Consider the following 23,521-nt stretch of genomic DNA (forward strand, 5'->3'; position numbering starts at 1 on the left):
CCCCCTCTCTCTCTGCCTGCCTCTCTGCCTACTTGTGATCTCTGTCTGTCAAATAAATAAATAAAATCTTTAAAAAAAAAAAACTGGAGAAAAATAATTGAAGGTTTTCACATTGTGAATTTACCTATCTTTCTAGGTTTTTTTCCCTTATAAACCGTCTACTCTAGCTAGACTCCTCCATGCTACTCCCTAGCCTTTAAAATCACTACAACACATTTCTACCTCAGAGCTTTTGTTCAATCTGTATTCTTTTCTTGGTATTACTTACTGTCTTCTCTGATTAAGTATTTAAAAGTTTCCATTCTTTCAAGGTCCATTTCAACAAAGCATTACTTGGTCAAAGTGCTAAAATTATTACTTCTTTGCATTTATTTAGAATTGGGAATTGTCTAATAATTCAGTACCTGCAACGTACCTCTTTTAGGATTCTTTTGGCTTTAAGCAGTAGAAATTTGACTAAAAATGATTTAAACAATAAATTATCTCCCATGACAGAACATCCAAGGTAGTTGATTAAAAAATTCTATTAGTCATCAAGTACTCTGGTTCTTTCTGTCTCTTGGCGCCTCCATTTACAATGCTCCATCCTGATTATAAGACTGTCAGAGGAAATTAGGAATACCTGCTTCCTTTAGTAATACTTAGCAGGAGAGCACAAGAAAGAACCATTTGCCCAATTATGGAATCTAAGTCCTTTTAAAAAAAAAAAATTTATTCATTTGACAGACAGGCAAGTAGGCAGAGAGGCAGGCAGAGAGAGAGAGGAGGAAGCAGGCTCCCAGCGGAGCAGAGAGCCTGATGTGGGGCTTGATCCCAGGACCCCGAGATCATGACCCAAGCCAAAGGCAAAGGCCCAACCCACTGAGCTACCCAGGTGCCCCTATAAGTCCTTTTAAAAAAAAAAAATTTATTCATTTGATTGAGAGAGAGAGATCACAAGTAGGCAGAGAGGCAGGCAGAGAGAGAGAGAGGAGGAAGCAGGCTCCCGCTGAGCAGAGAGCCCAATGCGGGGCTCAATCCCAGGACCCTGGGACCATGACCTGAGCCGAAGGCAGAGGCTTAACCTACTGAGCCACCCAGGTGCCCCAAGTCCTTTCTTTATATGATTGGGTCAACTTTGATCTGTGTCTATCCTGTTGGAATTGACTTAATCTAATCAGGATCTACCCTTTGAGCTATCTAGAGAGGGTAGCTTCCTCTGAAGACTGGAGGAAGGGATAACCTAAACAAAATTAGGGTTTTGTTAAGGAGGAAGAAGTTTAAGAAAGGGGGGATGCTGACAGACACTGATGTAATTATAAATCTGTGGCAGTATAGTGATAGAGCTAGGCACAAAATATAATAGAAACACTGAGGAGGGAGGGATATCCTAAACTAGCGTGAATTAGGAAGCACTTCCTGGAGGAAGTAATAAGACCTGGGTTAAATCTTCAGGATGAGAGGGAGTGAGCCAGAGGAAAGACTGAGGGGTAAGGAGAATGACATTCCAGGCAGAAGGAACAACACAGCAGAGGCACAGAGAGGAGAAGCAATGTGGTATGTGTGTAAAGCCACAAACACTATGGTATTAGCAAAGTTTAAAGTGATAAGGGTAGGGGCTCCTGGGTGGCTCAGTTGGTCATCTAGCTCCCTGCTCAGCGAGGAACCTGCTTCTCCCTCCTCTCTGCTCCTGTCATGTATGTTCTCTCTCAAATATACAGTTTAAAAAACAAAGTGATATGGACAGTAATGAAAGCCTGGAGAAGTTGGTGGGAGCCAGATCACAGAGAGCATGTAGTATGCTAACCAAGAAGAATGTTCATGTTTATGTGTTAATGACTGATGCAGTCAGATTGGCATTTTAAAAATTTGGGTGACAGTTTTAGGGGAGTCAATTCTGGAAGATCATAGTAGTTTAGGCGAGAAGGTGTGAGATCCTAGACTGAGGTAATGTTTTGAAAATGGTTCATAATCATGCTCTAGAGTCAGGCTCTGCAAATTTAAAAGATTTTATTTATTTATTTGACAGACCGAGATCACAAGTAGGCAGACAGGCAGGCAGAGAGAGAGAGAGGAGGAAGCAGGCTCCTGCTGAGCAGAGAGCCCAATGCGGGGCTCAATCCCAGGACCCTGGGACCATGACCTGAGCCGAATGCAGAGGCTTTAACCCACTGCACCACCCAGGCGCCCCAAGTCTCTGCAAGTTTAAATCCTGGTTCCATCTCTTACTGTCCTGGTGATCTAAGACAAATTACATTATCCCTATAAACCTCCCATTTCCTCATCTGTGAAACAGAAATAGTAGTACCCACTTCATAGTGTTGAGAGGATTGAATTAAACAATACATGTAAAGCCCTTTATTTTTTAAAATTTTTAAAAAATATTTTATTCAAGAGAGAGAGAGATAAGAGCACAATAGGAGAGAGGTCAGTGGGAGAAGCAGACTCCCCACCAAGTAGAGAGCCTGATTGGGAATTCGATCCCAGAACTCCAGGATAATGACCCAAGCCAAAGGCAGTCACTCAACAACTGAGCCACCCAGGCGCCCATGTAAAGCCCTGTAGATTAGTACCTGGTACAAATGCTCAATAAATGTTAACTTTAAAAAAATTATTGTAGGACTGATGTAAAAGAATGGAAGAGGGGAATGAATTAGACCCAGTTCCTGCTTTCAATGAATTTATGTATTTTTTCCAGAATAAACAATATTTTTTAAAATAATTATTTTGTTATAATGTCAGACCTAGAGAAAAGTTTCAGGGCTATTCCAAAGAATAACATTTCTCTCTCAGATATATCCATATATATGGTATATGTATATACATACCTTTTCCCAAAAGGTGTAAGTTGCAGACATGATTGTCTAAATATTTTAGTGTATATTTCTTTTTTTAAAAAAAATATTTTATTTATTTGACAGCTAGAGAGAGAGCACAAGTAAGCAGAGTGGCAGGGAGATGGGGAGAGAGAGAAGCAGGCTCTCTGCTGAGAGCCTGATACGGGGCTCGATCCCAGGACCCTGGAATCATGACCCGAGCCGAAGGCAGCCGCTCAACCAACTGAGCCACCCGGGCGCCCCTATATTTCTTTTTTTAATTAAAATATTTAATTTATTTATTTGACAGAGATCACAAGTAGGTAGAGCAGCAGGCGGTGGGGGGGGAGCAGGCTCCCTGCTGAGCAGAGAGCCCGATGTGGGGCTCAATCCCAGGACCCTGAGATCATGACCTGAGCTGAAGGCAGAGGCTTAACCCACTGAGCCACCCAGGTGCCCCTTTAGTGTATATTTCTTAAAACCAGGATATTCTCTTATATAATCACAGAATAGTGATCAAAAACAGGAAATTAATATTAACATTGACACACTGATACAGTAGTATAACCTACAGATTTTATTCCAGTTTTATCATCTGTCCCAACAGTGTCCTTTATAGCAGAAAAATATCTGGGCTCATCCATTGCATTCAGTTGTCACATCCCTTTGGTTTCCTTTAAATTGGAATAATCCTGAGCTGTGTTTTGTGTTTTACATTGCTACTTTTAGAATATAGGCCAGTTATTTTGCAGAAAGTCCTCAATTTGGATTTGACTATTTTATTGTAATTAGACTCTGGTTACAAACTTTTGGCATGAATACCATGAACATGCTTTAGTATTCTATTTTTTTTTTAAAGATTTTATTTATTTATTTGACAGAGATCACAAGTGGGCAGAGAGGCAGGCAGAGAGAGAGGAGGAAGCAGGCTCCCCGATGAACAGAGAGCCCAATGCGGGGCTCAATCCCAGGACTCCAGGATCATGACCTATGCTGAAGGCAGTGGCTTTAACCCACTGAGCCACCCAGGCTCCCCATGCTTTAGTATTCTTAATGCATCATATCAGGAGGCACATGATGCCTATTTGTCCCATTACTGTGATGTTAAGATTTGGTGAAGGTGATGTCTGTCTGTACATTTCTCCAAATCAGTGCTGGTTCTTTTCCACCACATTAAAAGGAGCCTCTCTTTTCTTTTGTGCCCATACAGAAAAGTACCACATGGCAATGTTAAAATATTTGGAAATAAAGAGGACTTTTGTAGTTTTTTGTACTGTACTTACAATTTTTCTGTAAGTCTGAGATTATTTTCAATATGAAGCACTGAAAATTACTTTTTTAAATTATATACATACCAATATTAATGGCATTGATGTGGTAATATTACTTTTTCTGGATATACCTGTTAAGGGAAGATGGTTACTTTTACTTTACTTTGATTTTATAATTTTTAGTTTTATGTTGATGTAATAGGGCCTGCACCCTAGAATAATAGCTGAAGGATTTGAAGCTGCTAAGATAAAAGCACTTGAAGTTTTGGAAGAAATTAAAATTAACAAAGAGATGAAAAGAGAAATCCTTTTAGATGTGGCTAGAACATCTCTGCAAACTAAAGTGCATGCTGAATTGGCTGATGTGTTAATAGAGGTATGTGACTAAACTTGCTTTCACAATGAGTATAGACTAATACATGATGATATTTTATTCTATAAGATAATCAACCACTACATATGGTTCTTTTGTACGTGAAATGAAATATGGAAGACAAACACTTATAGACCTACCTAGAGACTAGACTTGATTGGTCAGAACAGTATGTGAAATATTTCAAAAGTGTCATAATAAACCTTTAAATTACCATGAACGTCACTGCCTGTGGATTACCACAGTGGCTGCCTGTGGATCATACCTTGTGAGTGCCATTGGGGTGACGTACTGGTCTCTTAAACCTAGAGGTCCATATTTATTATGTGAGGAGACACAAAGGGAATTGGTTAAGCTTACCACTTTAATGAACCATGATTAATAGGTAGATAATATAGGTAGATAAATATTATTCTATAGATAGATAGGTAATAGATAGATAATATTCACATCTGGGAAATGCATATTTGTTTTGTTTACTTCAAGAGGTAAAATATATGTAATATAAAGACAAGACTGGGTATTTTGGGAAGACTTATATCAGGTGGCTATAGTTTGATATCATCATTGTTCCTCAGCTTCGTATTTTTTGAAACTTGAATATATTGCTTCATCAGGAATGATGAATTCATAACCCAGATCACAAGACATTGATATATAAATCAGAATGCTTTCTTGCTAATTTACTTTGAGAGATATAAATGACAAATAGACTGGAACCAATAGGAAAACCTACTTGGCAAATGAGATTAAGATCAGACAATTTCTTGCTCAACAGAGTTCAAATAAAGACTGCAGTTGGAGTCTTGTTGGAGTACATATATCAAGTGACCCAGAATCTTCATTTTTTTTTTTAAGATTTTATTTATTTATTTGACAGACAGAGATCACAAATAGGCAGAGAGGCAGGCAGAGAGAGAGGAGGAAGCAGGCTCCCTGCTGAGCAGAGAGCCCGATGTGGGGCTCGATCCCAGGACTCTGGGATCATGACCTGAGCCGAAGGCAGAGGCTTTAACCCACTGAGCCACCCAGGCACCCCCAGAATCTTCATTTTATCTGGTTAGGGCCCCCATTATCTTTTGGGAGTTCTGGAAACAGTGATATTCTCATTATTCAGTGGTTTTTGTCATTATTCCCTATTAGGCTCTAAGACCAAATATCATGTTACCTCAGGTAAAGTTTTCAAGGGTATAGTTTTTTGCTTTATTTATATTTTAGGATGGTTATTTTATAGTACTTAATTTCTGTAATTAGTTGTTTTCCTACTACTTTCTTTTTTATTTTTATCTTTTTTTTAAAGGTTTTATTTATTTATTTGACAGAGATTACAAGTAGGCAGAGAGAGAGAGGACGAAGCAGGTTCCCACCTAAGCAGAGAGCCCGATACAGGACTCAATCCCAGGACTCTGGGATCATGACCTGAGCTGAAGGCACAGGCTTTAACCCACTGAGCCACCCAGGCGCCCCTTCCAATTACTTTCTGAGCTAAAGAGTAGGATGTATTGTACCATGCTTCTCAAGTTATATATCCCTGGGCATATGTGGCAGAATAAGTATGATAGGTCTTTCTAGAGTCTCAATTTTACTTTGCAGTTTTGGGGAAAAGCATTACTTTCACATTAAAACCAGCATGTGTATTATAGCATGATGTGGAAACTTTTCATGATAAAACACAAAACCTTAGAAATTTCCAGCTTGTATAGCCAGCAAATTTTAGCTCTTACCTTACATTTCCTTCTTTTCTATTAGTATGTTCTTTGGTGGAAAAGTTTGAGTAGTGTTGGTAGTAGAAAGAGTAGTAGCTTGGCAGTTGAAAAGAATTGAATTCTAGGGACACCTGGGTGACTCAGTGGGTTAAGCCTCTGCCTTCAGCTCAGGTCATGATCTCAGGGTCTTGGAATTGGGCCCTGCATCAGGCTGTCTGCTCAGTGGGGAGCCTACTTCTCCCTCTCTCTGCCTGCCTCTCTGCCTCCTTGTGATCTCTCTCTCTGTGTCAAATAAATAAATAAAATCTTAAAAAAAAAAAATTCCAGTACTGGTTCAGCTACTGCCTTTTATTTTTTATTTTTAAAAATGATTTTATTTAAGTTATTCTTTTTTTTTGGAGAAAGAGTGTGAGCTGATAGGGGTGGGATGTGGGGGAGGGGCAGAAGGAGAGGAAGAGAAAATTCCAGGCAGGCTTCACGTCCAGTGCAGAGCCCAGTGTGGGGCTCAATCCCATGACCCTGAGATCATGATCTGAACTAAAATCAAGGGTTGGATGTTTTACCAACTGAACCACTCAGGTACCCCTAAGACTGTAACTTAAAGTTTTATCAGAGTTTACTTATCTGTAAAATGAAGGATTGGGGTCTGATGATCTCTGAAGTTCCTTTAGGTTCTAAGGTATCCATTGGCATTGATTATTACTGGTGTCCATGACAAAGTGACCCTTTTTGGCCTTGCTCTGTATTTTCATGTCTGAAGCCCTTTGTCTGCTTAGTCTGGTGATTACTTAGGCCAGTGACTTCTTTTAATAGAACAGGAATTACTGTTCTCATTTGCTTCTCTTTCAGTCTGTGGTGGATTCTGTTTTGGCTGTTAGAAGACCGGGTTATCCTATTGATCTCTTCATGGTAGAAATCATGGAGATGAAGCATCAATCAGAAACAGATACAAAGTAAGTTACATAAACTTTGACAATACATAGATTCTAGAATATTTGGTTTAGTTCAGATGTTTTTTCATTAATTTCCTTACTTTTATTCAACATTAGTCTATTAATTCAGCATATATTAATTGAATACTTACCCCAAGTTAGTCATTATTTTGAGTGCTAGGGATAAAGAGTAAACAGAACAGAATTTCTTTCTCCAAGAAGATTTTGTTTCTAGTTGAGGGAGGTAATAAATACCTAAGTGATAATAAAAGCTTGAAGAAGATAGAGTGACTATGTGAGAGCTTGTGTGTGATTTCAGAATATTTAGGGGAGGTCCTCATAGTAGGAAGACAGAGAGCTAAGAAGGTGTCTGAAGAAGTAAGGAATAGCCATGTGCACATCTGGGGGAAGAGTGTTCTGAATCAAGGGAGTGACGGTTGAAAAGGCCCTGAGGCACACAAGTGTGCTGGGGTGTTTGTGTGCCTGGAGCACAGGAAGAGGAAAAAGGAGGAGGAGATGAAGTCGGAGAGGAAAGAAAGCCAGACAATTGCTTGAATATGTAGGACCTCAGAGTATGTGGCGTCTTGTTGATTTTGGACTTAATGAATTTTAAATGTCTTATTATGGAAAATTCTAAACATATATGAAAGTAGAGAGAAAAGAATAGTGGACTCCTATACACCTGTCACTCATCTTTCAATTTTCAACATATCGTATTTTTCCTTTTATTTCCCTTATATGCCCTTTTTCCCTCCTTCCCTCCTTGTCCCAAACCTGGATTATTTTGAAGCCAATCCAGATAATCATTATTTCATTTTAAAATACTTACTTATTTTAATATATATGTATGTGTGGGCATCTTTATTTACCTGTTTCTTGACGTTTTATTTTGTTTTTTTTTTTTTAAATCTGCCATGGTACTTTTTATGGTGTCTTATTCCTTGCAGATCTTTATAAGACTGCCTTATATGTTTTTAAACATATAGTTCATATCTGATAATTACAACATTTGAAGTTTTGACTTGTCTGTTTCTGGTGTTTATTATATTTTGCTGGTTCTCCCTAACTGTGTTTTGTTTCTGTATGTGCCATTCATTGTGTTTGAAAAAAGTATTTGTAGAAATAATTTGAGACCTGGGATGAAGGTCCATTTTTGTACAGAGAATTTGAATTTTTTGCTGCAAGGCACCCAGGGAATACTTTATTTTTTATTTTTATTTTTTTTTAAGTAGTTTTCATGTCCTGCATGGAGCCTATTGTGGGGCTTGAACTCATGATGCTGAGATCAGGATCTGAGCTGAGATCAAGAGTCCAGGTGCTTAGCCAACTGAGCCACCCAGGCAGCTCAGGGAATACTTTAAATTAAATCTGCAGCTTAAGGGATTTTTGTTCGTTTGTTTGTTTTTAATATCCAGCTAATACTTTTTTTCTAAAAATTTATTTATTTTAGAGAGAGAGTGAGTGAGTGCACACATGTGAGTAGGGGAAGGGGAAAAGGGAGAGGGAGAGGCAGAATCCTTAGGTAGACTCCCTGCTGAGTGTGGAGCCTGATGCAAGCCTCCATCCCAGGACCCTGAGATCATGACCTGAGCCAAAACCAAGACTTGGCTGCTTAACCGACTGAGCAACCCAGGTGCTCCTATCTAGTTAGTTCTAACTGCTGATTGGTATAAGGGCTGCTTGCTTATAGTTCATCCTTCTGATTTATACCCTGAGTATGAACCCCTTTGGGTTTCCTACTTAATGGGAAAAGTGTCTCCTCTTAGGCTCTCTACCTCGGATGGCCCCTGAGCCTTTAATTCTGTCCCCTTCTCATTGTGAGGTTATTGAAAACAAAGTTCAAATTTTCCTGAATTGTCTAATGACTTTACGATAAGAGTGCCTGCAGTTCTTATCTTACCCCTTGGAGTTCATGCTTTCTTTACTGTTTTATAGCTCTTCAGTGTTTTTAAGGGTTTTTGTTTGTTTTTGGGAACGTGAGAGTGTGTGTGTGTGTGTGTGTGTGTGCGCGTGCGCTCATGAGGCAGTGAGGGTGAGATGCAGAAGGAAAGGGAGAAAGAAGATCTTATGCAGGCCCCACACAACAGCATGCAGCCTGATGCAAGGCTCAATTTCAAAACCCTGAGATTATGACAAGAGCTGAAATCTCGAGTCGGATGCTTAACTGACTGAGCCAACCATGTGCCCCAGGGGTTTTGTTTTTAACCCAGAATTTTTAGTTGCTTTTGGTGGTAGCGTTCATCCAAATTAGTCTGCCATTGCTGAGGGCAAAGCAGTTCTTGGTTTATATTTCAGAAGGATCTCTCTGGTGGTTGTAGGGAGAATGCACTGTGGAGCAGGGCACCTCCCAGTGCAAGGGCAGAAGCTGGAGGCCAGTCAGGAATCTGTTGTAATTCAGGAGAGGGATTAGACAAGGGTATACTATACCCAAGTTTAGACAAGGGTATACTTAGAAGAAGAAACAATAGGATCTATTGATGGTTCAACACAGAATGTGACAGATAAAGAGTGAAGGATGTCTCCTGGGTTTTTGCATGGAGCAGCTGGAAAAGGAGAAGTACTTTTTCTTGGGATGGAAAAGACTGGGAGGAAAATATTTGGGGAAATCAATCAAGAGCTTAGTTTGGGAAATGTTATGTTTTAGATGCCTATTAGGCATCCATGTGGAGATGCTGAGTAGGGAGTTGGAGAGGTGTGTCTGGAGTTTAGAACAGAGGTCTGATCTGGAAATATATTTGGGAGTTATCCGTGTATAGGTGACTTAAAGCCTATGAGAGGTAATGAGTTCATCTGGGAGGTGAATATAGATAGAAGAGGACGTTTACTCTCCCTCTACCCCTCCTCTTGCTCTCGCTCTGTCGCTCACTCACTCTCTCAATATAAATCTTAAAATCTCGAGTCGGATGCTTAACTGACTGAGCCAACCATGTGCCCCAGGGGTTTAAAAAAAAGAAGAGGAAGTTTAAAGTTAAGCCCTGGAAACTCCGATGTTTAGAAATTGGGAAGACAAAAGGATATAGCAGAGGAGACTGAGAAGGAGTGGTTACTGATAGAGGAAAGCCAAGAGAAGTTAGAGGCCCTGAAGCTAAGAAAGGAAAATGTTTCAGAGGGAGAATAATCAACTATGTCATATGCTGCTGAAAGCAAGTTGTGGATTGAAAAATGACCTTTAGATATGGAAAGCATTTAATGTTTTTGGTGGCTTTAATGAGAACTGATCTAGGAATGGGTATGAAAGTCAGACTGAAGGTGGGCTCCACAGAGAAAGTTTAGGGAAGTGAGGATACAAGCTTACACCATTCCAAAGAGGTTAGAGAAATGGGACAGTAGCTAGAAGGAAGTATGGGTAAGGACTTGAAGCAGAAGCATTCTTTGTTTTAAAGATGGGAATTATTGGGGCGCCTGGGTGGCTCAGTGGGTTAAAGCCTCTGCCTTTGGCTCAGGTCATGATCTCAGGGTCCTGGGATCAAGCCCCGCATCAAGCTCTCTGTTCTGCATGCAGCCTGCTTCCCGCCCCCCCCCCTCTGCCTGCCTCTCTACCTACTTGTGATCTCTGTCTGTCAAATAAATAAATAAAATCTTAAAAAAAATTTAAAGATGGGAATTATCATGACAAATCTGTATCCTGATGAGAATGCTCCTGGAGGCAGGAGGAATTGGTGCAATAGGGGGACGGGGTATTGCTGGAGCAGAGAGGAGAAAAGGCGTAGAGTACATACATGCAGAGGAGCATGGACAGTTCAGTCATAGGAATAGGAGGCTCAGGTTCAAGTGCAGGTGGATTGGTAGAAGTAGTGATGGGACAGTGCTTGTATTTTCTCAAAGCAGCAAGGTCATTTGCTGAGAGCAAGAGCGAAAGAGTGGAGGCTTGAATACTGAACATACATTTGCTTGTTTCTTCCTAAATATCTTCATTTTCAGTTAGAGGTTGGAGTAATTAGATTAAAATTTGTAGTTAGATTAAAATTTTGAAAACTTCCTTGTAATCATGTTTATTTAAAAAATTACTTCTTTACTTTAATGTAGAACAAATACTGGTTATAAAAGAAGGAGAAATATCATTCCCTAATTGGGTATAAATGAAGTTTTGAAATACTTTCTTTTGAAAGAAAATTTGGAAAACAGGAAAAGAGCCTCTCCAACCCCCAAATTATCCATATTCCTACTGCCCAAGCAGAACTTTACTCTAGGTTCCTTTCATTTTTTTCTTGTCAATACCAAGGTACTTATTTTTTAAAAGAATAGTTATAATCATTCTTTATAGGTGGTTTGTTGTTCTGTGTTTATCAGCTACCTATGTAAATATTTTTCCATGTCATTACATAGTTTTCATGACCGCCAAATAGTTGGGTCATTTATTTGCTGAACAGTGCCCTATTGTTAGACATTTAGGTTAACAGTTTTTGGTTGTTCCATATAATTATTTTGAACAAATGTTCCTAAGAAACTCACTGTGTGTCTACCTCTCATTACTTGACCAGCTGTGTCATATGTTTGAGTCACATAATTTAGAGAATAACTCTGGGTTGACTTTTCATTGTGACTTCATAGTCACACTGTGTTAAAGTGGATTTTCTTTTCCAATTTTACTAATTATGTGTTAGGCTTAAAGTTGGTGCAAGGAAACAGTATGTGTCCTGATCTGTTACAATTTTAAGAATACAATCCTTATTTTATAATAAATTTAGAGTGTATATTCCAAGTAAGACACATTACGTATTTTTAATAGATTGATCAGAGGATTAGTTTTGGACCATGGTGCCCGTCATCCAGACATGAAGAAGCGAGTGGAAGATGCATTTATCCTTACTTGCAATGTGTCACTAGAATATGAAAAAACGTATGTGGCAGTTACTCTTTGTAAATGTTGAAACTATATTTTCTAGAAGGGTTTTTAATTTTAATTAATTAATTGATTTAGAGACAAGTGGGGGAGGGGCCAAGGTGCAGGACAAAGAAAGAATGAATCTTAAGCAGGCATAGGGCTCAGTCTCATGACCCTGAGATCATGATCTGAGCTGAAATTAAGGGTTGGATGCTTAACCAACTGAACCACCCAGGTGCTCCCTAAAAGTCTTATTTCATCTCTTCCTTCCCTCCCAAATGTTTAGTGTAAACTCCTACCTTTCCCTCCTTTTTTTCTCCACTTTTACTCGCTCGTTTTTATTAATCTTTTAGAGAGGTGAGCTCTGGTTTCTTTTATAAGACTGCTGAAGAGAAAGAGAAATTGGTAAAAGCTGAAAGAAAATTTATTGAAGATAGAGTACAAAAAATCATAGACCTGAAAGATAGAGTCTGTGCTCAGTCCAATAAAGGATTTGTTGTCATTAATCAAAAGGTGAGAAAGAAAATTCAGATTTTAACTGTTTGTAAATGTTTTTCAGCATTTCTTGCAGTGTGGTCTGTGGACTCCTAGGAATTTCAAAGACCATTTCAGAGAGTCTTTGAGGTTTTAAAAAAAAAAAAGGCAGTTTCATTTGAGGTATCTTTTTTTTTTTTAAGATTTATTTATTTATTTATTTGAGAGGGAGTGAGGAGAGAGTGTGTATGCCGGGGAGGAGCGGAGGGAAAGGGAGAATCCCAAGAAGGCTCCCTACTGAATGCGGAGCCTGATGTGGGCTCAATCCCATGACCATGAGTTCATGACCTGAGCCAAAATCAAGAATCAGATGCCCAACTGACTGAGCCACCCAGGTGCCCCCATTCGAGAATATCTTGAAGTGGTAAAACTTACTAAATTTTGATTAAATATGCATCCTTTTATAATTCTATGTGACAGAGTATGAAATCTGAATATCAAAATATGGTTGTCGTGGGTGCGTCTGGATGACTTAGTTTGTTAAGCATCCCACTCTTAGTTTCAGCTCAAATCATGATCTCATGGTTATGAGATCGAGCCCTGTATCAGGCTCTGCACTGAGCTGCGCATGGAGTCTGCTTTCTCTTTCCTCTCCCTCTGCCCAGCCCCCATGGCCCCCTGCCTCCCTCATGATCACACTCTCTCAAAAATAATTTTTTTTAAAAGATTTTATTTATTTATTTGACAGACAGATCACAAGTAGGCAGAGAGGCAGGCAGAGAGAGAGAGAGAAGGAAGCAGGCTCCCTGCTGAGCAGAAAGCCCGATGCGGGGCTCGATCCCAGGACCCTGAGACCATGACCTGAGCCGAAAGCAGAGGCTTTAACCCACTGAGCCACCCAGGCGCCCCAAAAATAATTTTTTTTAAATATAGTTGTCGAGAGGGAGAGTTCTTGTATAATTGAGTTACAATTGTATAGTTGCATAATTATACATATGTATATATGTATAATTGATCCACTTCTTTCATGGAATGCCATTTTTACGTTTTTTTTTTTTTAAAGATTTTATTTATTTATTTGTCAGAGAGAGAGAGGGAGAGAGCGTGAGCATAGGCAGACAGAGTGGCAGGCAGAGGCAAAGGGAGAAAGAAGCAGGCTCCCCGCCGAGCAAGGAGTGTGATGTGGGACTCAACCCGAGGATGCTGGGATCATGACCCGAGCCGAAGGCAGCTGCTTAACCCACTGAGCCACCCAGGCGTCCTGCCATTTTTACTTTAAAGAATAACTGGCAGGGGTGCCTGACTGGCTCAGTTAGTAGAGCATGCAACTCTTGATCTTGGGGTTGTGAGTGCAAGCCCCATTTTGGGCAGGGAGATTACTTAAAAAAAAAAAAACTGACAGAAAAACTGTGGTTATTTAGACATGGGTATTTGGCAGGCTTCTCTCAAAAAGGAAGAAGTGGTTCTGTCACTTCAAGGAAAACAACTGACAGTGTTTGTTCCAAATAAATTTGAGCTTTCAAGTCAAAATTAAAATTTTGGAAAACTTGTAACTGCCTCTGTGAACTTGACTGCTTTCCAGTGCTTAAAGGACTTTTCTGATAGTATTAGTGGTGATATTAGCAAATGTGATATTTTTGATATTATATACCTGTGAAATGTATCAACATTTGGAAGCTCTGCTTAACATAATGAACCACTTTTTTCTAAATGAGTAAAAAATGTATGATTAACAAAGACATGCCTGGGTAGATAATACATTCAAAGTGTGAGATAGACAAATGGATTTTAATATGAAAGAATATAGAAAAGATTATTGATAGGTCCCATATTTCACATTGACATTAACCTTTAAGGAACTGTCACTTATTCAGTTTTGATATAGTATTAAAGAAGAATATCCATATGTATCTGGAAAGGCTATTAAAATATTCCTCCATTTTCTGATACATATTTGTGTGAGTCCAAGTTTTCATAATATACTTTAACCCAACAACATACCACACCAAATTGAATGCAGAAGCAGATCTGAGAATCTAGATGTCTTCTTTTAAGACAGACATTAAGAAGATAGCAAAAACGAAACAGTGCCATTACTTTAAGCCTTATACTTTTTTTGTTTAGGAAAGTATAGTAACTTTTCACTTGAAGATGTTTTTTATGTTAACATAAAATGGGTTGTTTATTATTTTGAATGGATTAATATTTTAAACATTTCTCAATTTTAATTTATAGTATGACAAGTATTATAGAATACAGTTCACATAAAAGCTTTTTGAGTTCTTAATAATTTCTAAGAATGTGAAGCAGTGCTAAGATCAGAAAGTTTGAGAACTACTGGCTTAAGATGTGCTTATAACTTTTATGCTAATTTGGTTTTAGGGAATTGATCCATTTTCCTTAGATGCTCTTGCAAAACATGGCATAGTAGCTCTTCGCAGAGCAAAAAGAAGAAATATGGAAAGGTAAGCTTACAGATTACTATGTATCCTATTTTTTAACAGATAAAATTGAAATGACCCCACGGTATTCCTTTTAGTTTATATGTAAACATTGTGAGCAAAATAGCATACAGATTCCAAAATACTGTCTTTAATTTCAATAAATAATGGAAGTGTCAAAAATCAAGACTTAAAAAAATATATAGACTGCTAACTTACCTCAGAACTTTGTTGAAGTACAAAGAAGGTTTTTATCTTAAAACATTTTTTTTGAAAGAATGAATGGGCAGAGCACTGAGGACTTTTTTTGGAAGATTTTATTTATTTATCTGAGAGAGAGAGAGAGAGAGACACTATGAGGAGTAGGGAGGGGCAGAGGGAGAAGCATACTCCCTGCTGAGCAGGGAGCCTTATGTGGGACTCAATCCCAGGATCCTGGGATCATGACCTGAGCCCAAGGCAGCTGCTTAACTGAGCCACACAGAAGCCCCTTCTTAAACAGATTTTAAAAACAATACAACACAGCGAAAATGCTCTGTTCTGTGTTAGATATCTTTTCACTTTTAAGAAGTTAAGTCTAGTGCTTTCTATAACAAAAGCTATGGTACCATATATCATTTCAGACTCTCTCTTGCTTGTGGTGGAATGGCTGTGAATTGTCTTGATGACCTTACTGTAGATTGCTTGGGACATGCTGGTCTTGTACATGAGTGTGCTTTAGTGAGTATCTCTGCTGACAGTGGTTATAAAGTGAAGAGTAAATATTTTGCTTTTTTATTTTATTTTTTAAGATTTTGTTTATTTATTTGACAGAGGGCACAAGCAGGGGTAGTGGCAGGCAGAGGGAGAAGGGGAAGAAGGCTCCCCACTGAGCAGAGAGCCCAATGTGGGGCTCCATCTCAGGACCCTGAGATGATGACCTGAGCCAAAGGCAGACGCCCCACCCTTTTAAAAAAAAATACTAAGTCTTTTAATTCAGGCTTTTCCTTTTGGTGTCTGAATAATCCACAGGACAGATTTTACAATTTATTTATCTAAATGTTTGTTGAGAGTTCAAATATAACAACTGCTTTTAACACATATTTAGTTATGTTTGATAAGAAAAATTCACATGAAGATTGGGTTCTATTATTATAAGATGGGTCTTCATTTCATAGTAACATTAAGTATTAGAGTTATATCTTCTTGTATTATCGTCTAGGGTGAAGAAAAGTTCACTTTTATTGAGGCCTGTGTTAACCCTCGTTCTGTCACCTTGTTGGTTAAAGGACCGAATAAGCATACTCTGACACAAATCAAGGACGCTATAAGGGATGGACTTCGTGCCATCAAAAATGCCATTGAAGATGGTAGGCTCTTTTTTGTGATGGATATGAACCTTAATGTATTTTTAAAGTAGTAATACATCTATCATGATACATAGTATTTTAAAAGATATGAATGATTACTATATTTTTTTTTACTAAGATTTTTCCACTGGAATATTCTTAGTAACTATGCTGTGCTTTTTTTTAATTGAGAGAGAGTATATGAGCACAAGTAGGGGGAGGGGCAGAGGGAGAAGGAGAAGGACAAATGCCAGCTGAGCAGGGAGCCCAACTTGGGGCTTGATCTCAGGACCCTGAGATCGTGGCCCCAGTTGAAGTCAGATGCTTAACTGACTGAGCCACCCAGGTGCCCTAGTATGCTGCCCTTTTAATTAACTTCTGTTTATGAAGTGAAAAAGCACTTAATTTGATGCTGTAGTATCATTTTTTTTTTAAAGATTTTATTTATTTATTTGACAGAGAGAAATTACAAGTAGATGGAGAGGGAGGCAGAGAGAGAGGGGGGAAGCAAGCTCCCTGCTGAGCAGAGAACCCGACGCGGGCCTCGATCCCAGGACCCTGAGATCATGACCTGAGCCGAAGGCAGCGGCTTAACCTGCTGAGCCACCCAGGCGCCCTCATTTTTTTTATTTTTAGAAATTTATTTTTAAAACCACTGGGGTGCCTGGTTGTCTCAGTCAGCTAAGCATCTGAGTCTTGATCTCAGCTTAGGTCTCAATCTCAGAGTCATGAGTTCAGGCCCAAGTTCAGTTTCATGCTGGGTGTGGAGCCTACTTAAAAAAAAAAGAAAAAAAAAAGAAATTTATTTTTAAAATCATGAAAATGCTTTTCCAGCTTAGAACTCATTCCATTACCTTAGGTGCAGTGTAATTTTCAGAAAAATTAGGAAAGAATATTAGCATGTATTATTTACTGATAATTTATAAACTAACTCCATTTAAAATAGAATAATAAGCACATGAAAAGATGCTCAACATAATTAATCATTAGGAAAATGAAAATCAAAACCATGAAGAGATACTGTTTTACAACTGTTATGATGGCTATAAATCAAAAAGCTGGACAACAGTAAATGTTGGCAAGGATATGGAGAAATTAGTAGCCCTCAACATTGTTGGTGGGAACTGCTGGAAAATAGTAGGGAGTTCCTTACAAAGTTAAACACAGAGTCACTAGATGACCCAACAAATCAACTTTTAGGTATATACCTACGGTATACCTTAATATTCTTTGATCAAGTTGTTCTGGCTGCATTTGTTAAAAAGATTTTTCTTTTTCCAGTGAGTTGAGTTGCCTTTGAAACTTTTCATTGAAAATCAATTGTCCCTATTTGTGTGGTTCTATTTCTGTGTTCTTATTCTGTTCCATTGATCTGTTTGTCTATCTCAGTGTTAATATACTCTCCTGTTTACTGTAACTTTATGGTAAGTCTTGAAATCAGCAGTGTCAATCCTCCCATTTTGTTCTTTTTCAAGTTATTTTGGTTATTTAAAATCTTTTGCATCTTCATATGAATTTTAGAATTAGCATGTCAGTTTCTACCAAAAAGACTTGAGATTTTGATTGGAATTTCATTGAATCTATAGAACATTCTGGGAATAATTGGTATCTTAATATTGAGTCATTGTATATTTATTTATTTGAGCCTTCTTGACTCTATCTCAGCTATATATATATATATTTTTATTTCAGCAATATTTTGTAATTTTTAGTGGCATATCTTTTTTCAGATTTATGTAGTTCATGAATTTTGGTCCTTTGGTATATGATGTTTTTAAAATTTCCATTTCTGATTTTAAGATAGAGAAATACAGTTGATTGTTGCGTATTGATCTTAAATTCTGAAACCTTGTTAAACTCACTCATTCTAGTAGCTTTCTTATAGATATCATTGACTTATCTATATAAGTGGTATAAATGATCATGTTGTCTGCTAATAAAGACAATTTTACTTCTTCCTTTCCAATCTGGATATCTTTTATTTCTTTTTTCCTTTTATTCCTGTGGGCTAGAAACTTCAATACATTGTAATGGAAATGGTGAGAGTGGGCATCCTTTCCTTGCTCCTGATCATACGGGGAAAACATTTAGCCTTTCTCTATTATGTGTGAAAATTAGCTGTAGATTTTTCTAGAAGTCCTCAGTCAGATTGAGGAAGTTCTCTTGCTGAGAGTTTTATCACGAATGATGTTGATTTTGCCAGTTGCTTTTCTGGTGATCTATTGAGGTGATTATATGTTTCTTCTCTGTTAGATTATTAATGTGGTAAATTACATTAATTTTTAAACGTTCAACCAACCTTACATTCTTGAGTTAAACCCTACTTACCTATGATATATTATCCTCTTTAAATGTAGATTACAGTTTTTAAATTATTTTTTTAAATTTTGGATATATATATGTATATAATTTGTTATTTTAATCATTTTTAAGTGTTACAATTCAGTGGCAGTAAGTTACATTCTTTCACGTTGTTGTGCAGCCATCACCATCATCCATCAATAGAACATTTTTCATCTTATAATACCAGAAATCCATAGCCATTAAACAATAATTCTCCATTCCCCTCTCCTCCCATCTCCTGGAAACCACTCTTCTAATTACAGTGTCTGTGAAATGGACTATTCTATGTACCTTGTTTGAGTAGAATCATCCAGTATTTGTCCTTTTGTGACTGGCTTATTTCACTTAGCATGTCTTCAGGGTTCATCCATGTTGTGGTATATGTCAGAATGTCCTTGCTTTTTAAGGCTGAATAACATTGCATTTTATATGTATATAAATATATAATTTTATATTTATTTTATATATATATATATATATATATGAATGATTAGGACAGAATATTAGCATCTATCTATCTATCAACTTGGTGACTGCATCCTTGCCACCCATTCACATTTTTAAAAAGTTTCTTGTGAGGGGCATGTATACACACACACACACACACAGAGCTCGTTACTTATCCATTTATCCATTGATAGAAACTTAGATCACTTCACCTTTTGGCTGTTGTGAATAATGCTGATATGTGTGTTGTCCTTTCTATATATTGTTGGACTTGATTTGCTAAAATACTAAAAGAATTTTTATATTTATATTCATAAGGGGTATTTATATATATATATATATTTTTTGCTTATAATACTTTTATCTTTTTTGCTGTTAGAATAATGCTGGCCTCAAGAATGAGTTAGAAAACATTCTCTCCTTTTTAATTTTCTGAAAGTGTTGAATGCTTGTGTAGAATTGTATTACTTCTTTCTTAAATGTTTGGTAGAGTTTACCAGTAAAGCCATCTGGGCCTGCAGTTTTTTTCATGAGAAGTATTTAAGCTATAATGTCTTTTTAATAGATACTTTTTATCTTATTTTTTTGAGTTTGTGTCATTCAAGAAATTTGTCTGTTTCGTCTGTTGAGATCATCAAACTGTTGACCATGAGCTAAATCCTGTTTGCTGCCTGTTTTTGGTAAATAAAGTTTATGGGGATATAGCTATACCCATTCATTCAGGTATTACCTGTGCCTCTTTTGTGCTACAGTGGCAGGGTTGAATAGTTACAAAGGTGATGGCATGGCCAACAAAGTCTAAAACATTTAAATATGGTGTTTTGCATATTTGCCAATCCCTGATCTAAGTTTTCAAATTGATTTGCATAAGTTGTTCATAATATTCCCTTACTATTGTACTTTTAACGTCTGTGGAATCTATAGTTATAAATATCTTTTTCATTTCTGACATTGTTCCTTTTCTTGACACTGTTCACGTTTATTTCATTGATTTCTGCTCCAATTTTTATTATTTTCTTCTGTTCACATTAAGTTTCATTTGCTCTTTTCTAGTTCTTAGGTGGGGAGGCTGAAGTCATTTGTTTGAGACTTTTCTAATGTAGGTGTTTAGTGATACAAGTTTCTTTTTAGGTGTTGCTTTAGTAACATCCCACAAATTTTATGTGTTTTCGCAGAATGGGACCAGGGAAGTTTTTACAGCTACTGGTAATGTTCTCTAATGTTCTATTTCTTAAGGTGGGTGGGAGGTACATGAGTACATTTATTTCCACATTTATTCTTTATACCTTATACATATAAATATCCTTCTGTGTATATTCAGTATTTCACAAGAACTTGAAAATTTTTTTTAAATTACTTTTTAATTCTGGTATAATTAACATACAGTGTTATATCACAAGGAACTTTTTAAAAATGTCAATGGGTGGCAAGGATGTGGTCACCAAATGGATAGACGACTCTTTTGAGCAATTGCGTTGTACAGGGAAGCAGAGGAAGGGGCAAGTAATTAAAAAATAATGTAGGATAAAGGAGGGATTCTTTTTGTGTTGTTCTGTTTTAAAGATGGGTGATTCCAAGGCAAATTTATTGATTCAAGGAGAGTCATAAACTTTACGAAAACTGTATCAGCAGGTATAAAAGTCATATCCTGTTGTGAAAAGTGATGTTTTTAACCAGAGCTTTTACCTTAGAGTAATAAGAACACCTGTATTTTTCCCTCAGGTAGCTGTTTGGGTTTCGCTTAAGTATAGAAAACAAATACTGTCATAAGTCTCAAGAATTCTATACCAAAACGGTGACGAAAGTATCTTGGCCTAAAGTTTTTTTTTTTTTAATTTTATTTCAAATCAGATACTACAATTAGTTTCCTGTCCCCCAAATTATAAATGACTACCTTTTAAATATAGTCATAAAGAACAAGATGAAGATGGAAGAAATGTCTACTCTTAACAGAGAATGAAGTAAGCTGCTCGCAGCCAGTTGTCTGTACCATACCTAATTATTTAATGGTGTGTAACTTCAGAATGCTTCATAAGGCATCTGAGTAACCACTGAACTATGCAACTTACTTTATTTCCATATATATTTAGGTATATTTTAGGTGTCGGCAGTATAATTTGAACCCACTTGAATAGCTAAGTGCTTTTTTCTCTGGTGTTTCTGTCCAGCATGCCTTGCCAATCTTTTCCCTCCAACAGGCTGTGTTGTTCCGGGAGCAGGTGCAGTTGAAGTGGCAATAGCGGAAGCCCTTGTTAATTACAAGCACCGTATAAAAGGAAGAGCTCGTCTTGGAGTCCAAGCTTTTGCTGATGCCTTGCTCATTATTCCTAAGGTACAACTCTCCTCATGGCCAAAGAACTAGTGGTTAGACATAAGGGCGTCGGATTGTAAATTGTCCACATTATCTAAGACCAGAGTAGAAAGACAGCCTTTTTTAATTAACATATAATGTATTATTTGCTCTGGGGTACAGGTCTGTGAATCGTCAGGTTTACACACACACTTCACAGCACTCACCATATCACATACCCTCCCCAGTGTCCATAACCCAACCATCCTCTCCTACCCCTCTCCCCACCAGCAACCCTCACTTTGTCTTGTGAGAGTAAGAGAGACAGTTTTTATTTGCATTTCCCCAGGCACTTTTGTTTAAGATATGTTACAGTTAAGCAGGGAAACTTTTGGATAATAGCTTGGAATCCTTGTCAAAGTTTTGTGAAATAACTAAATTGCCCCTTTGCCTATTTCTGAGTGCAAAATTTGAAGTAAGTCCAGAAATTTCCTTCAAAAATGGTTCATGATTAATCATAATGAGAAAGTTTAGAACTTAAAATTTAACTAGACTTTAGGGTAGATTTCTTCTTGGTGGTGGTATCCAAAGTGTTATCATCACTTTAAATTGTGGGAAGTGAGAACTTCAGGCTGTTTAGCACTGCCAAATATAAGCGTGCTTTTGTCACTTTCATTTTAATACCTAGAAAAGGAGAGAAACCAGATATTCCATGTGTTGAAAGAAGGACAGAGAATTACCATTCCTTTTCCTTTGCCTTAATCTGGTTGTGAACCACTTAGAAACAGAGAAGACCATGTCAAAGGTGTTATTACCATGAAGTAAAAGATTAAGAACAGTGCTAGCAAAATCTTTTTGTTAATTGCTTTAAAATTATTCATAATTTGTAGAATCTTTGAGAATTGGATATCTGTTTTATCTTTGCCCAAAACAGCAAAGTCAGTAAGTGATGGTCCGGTAGTTGACACAAACTGGTAAGCCTGGTAAATAGTGGTGGTTTGGTTCTACTTGGAAATAAACCAGGTTTAGAGTGCTTTCGTCTCTGTTCCTATTGCCACAGGTCATGACTGTCCTCATGTTGATGAGGACATAAAGATCCTGAAAATATGGAGGGTTCCTTTAGCAGATGCCTAGGAAAAGCTAGAAAATGTGTGGCTCAAGGAAAAAGAAGAAATAATACCATTCTACTAATTTTCCATTTATTATTATTATTTTGCAATGATTTTATTTATTTGAGAGAGCATGGGAGAGAGCAAGAGAGAGAGGGAGCGAGAGAGTATAAGCATGAATGCATAAGCAGGGAGGAGAGGCTTGATCCCAAGACCCTGAGATCATAACCTGAGCCAAAGGCAGATGCTTAACCTACTGAGCCACCCAGGTACCCCCCCCCCAATCCATTTTTTAAGAAATCCTTTGCAAGGAGGGAAATTAATATGGGGTGGGGATGAGGGACAGTAATGTCCTCAGAATTTAGTGTAATACACATGGGGAAGATGTTTATGTAAATATAAAAACTGCTAGATACATGAAATAATAATTTGGTTAACAATGGAATTCTTTGAAAGGAAATGATTACTGTATTATGAATATGTTTTCACAAGACTAGAGGGCAGAGCCTCACTTTTTATATTTGATACTCAAATACGTATGGGAAGATAATTCACACACTATTTTTTTATTCTTAAAGGTTCTTGCTCAGAATTCTGGTTTTGAACTGCAGGAAACACTGGTAAAAGTTCAGACTGAACATTCTGAATCAAAACAACCTGTTGGTATAGATCTGGATACCGGTAAGAAAGTGAAGAAAAATTAGCTGCTCAGTAAAGAAAGAGGTTATACTACAGTGACCCAGAACTTATAGTGAGGGATTGGAGATTCGGGTGACTTCAATATTTAAAATTTGGGTGCCTTTAATTTACTTTTGAATTTCTTGAAAGAAAACATTCTTTAAGAAAAAGTTTTTGAGTGCTTGTTATTTGACTCTTGAGATTGACCAAGAACAAAAGAGACAAAACCCCCTGCCCTGCTAAACTTATAGCAGGGAAGGATAGGCACTAAATAATTAGCTTAGGGGCGCCTGGGTGGCTCAGTGGGTTAAAGCCTCTGCCTTCAGCTCAGGTCATAATCTCAGGATCCTGGGATGGAGCCCTGCATCAGGCTCTCTGCTCAAGCGGGGAGCCTGCTTCCTCCTCTCTCTCTCTGCCTGCCTCTCTGCCTACTTGTGATCTCTGTCTGTCAAATAAATAAATAAAAATCTTAAAAAAATAATAAGCTTAATAAATAAGTTCCCTGAGCA

General features: G+C 37.6%; 1 protein-coding gene across 11 annotated transcripts in view; it reads left to right on the forward strand.

Moving 5' to 3' along the window:
* The window catches only part of CCT6B (chaperonin containing TCP1 subunit 6B), a 32,825-nt gene that overhangs the window by 3,648 nt on the left and 5,656 nt on the right, over positions 1-23,521 (forward strand). For 3 of the 11 annotated variants that reach the window (XM_045070139.1, XM_045070136.1, XM_004747096.3), the window contains 10 exons: positions 4,269-4,442; positions 6,995-7,098; positions 11,807-11,917; positions 12,256-12,415; positions 14,759-14,841; positions 15,441-15,537; positions 16,019-16,166; positions 20,067-20,141; positions 21,134-21,267; positions 22,913-23,015. In XM_045070139.1, coding sequence (XP_044926074.1) covers positions 4,269-4,442; positions 6,995-7,098; positions 11,807-11,917; positions 12,256-12,415; positions 14,759-14,841; positions 15,441-15,537; positions 16,019-16,166; positions 20,067-20,141; positions 21,134-21,267; positions 22,913-23,015 — 1,189 coding nt within the window. The remainder of the gene's footprint in view (positions 1-4,268; positions 4,443-6,994; positions 7,099-11,806; positions 11,918-12,255; positions 12,416-14,758; positions 14,842-15,440; positions 15,538-16,018; positions 16,167-20,066; positions 20,142-21,133; positions 21,268-22,912; positions 23,016-23,521) is intronic. The other 8 variants (XM_045070137.1, XM_004747099.3, XM_004747097.3 and 5 more) reach the window with 6 other exon arrangements.

The sequence above is a fragment of the Mustela putorius genome, unplaced genomic scaffold (assembly GCF_011764305.1).
Source record: "Mustela putorius furo isolate JIRA1106 unplaced genomic scaffold, ASM1176430v1.1 tig00003962_pilon_pilon_pilon, whole genome shotgun sequence".
Classification (NCBI taxonomy): Eukaryota; Metazoa; Chordata; class Mammalia; order Carnivora; family Mustelidae; genus Mustela; species Mustela putorius.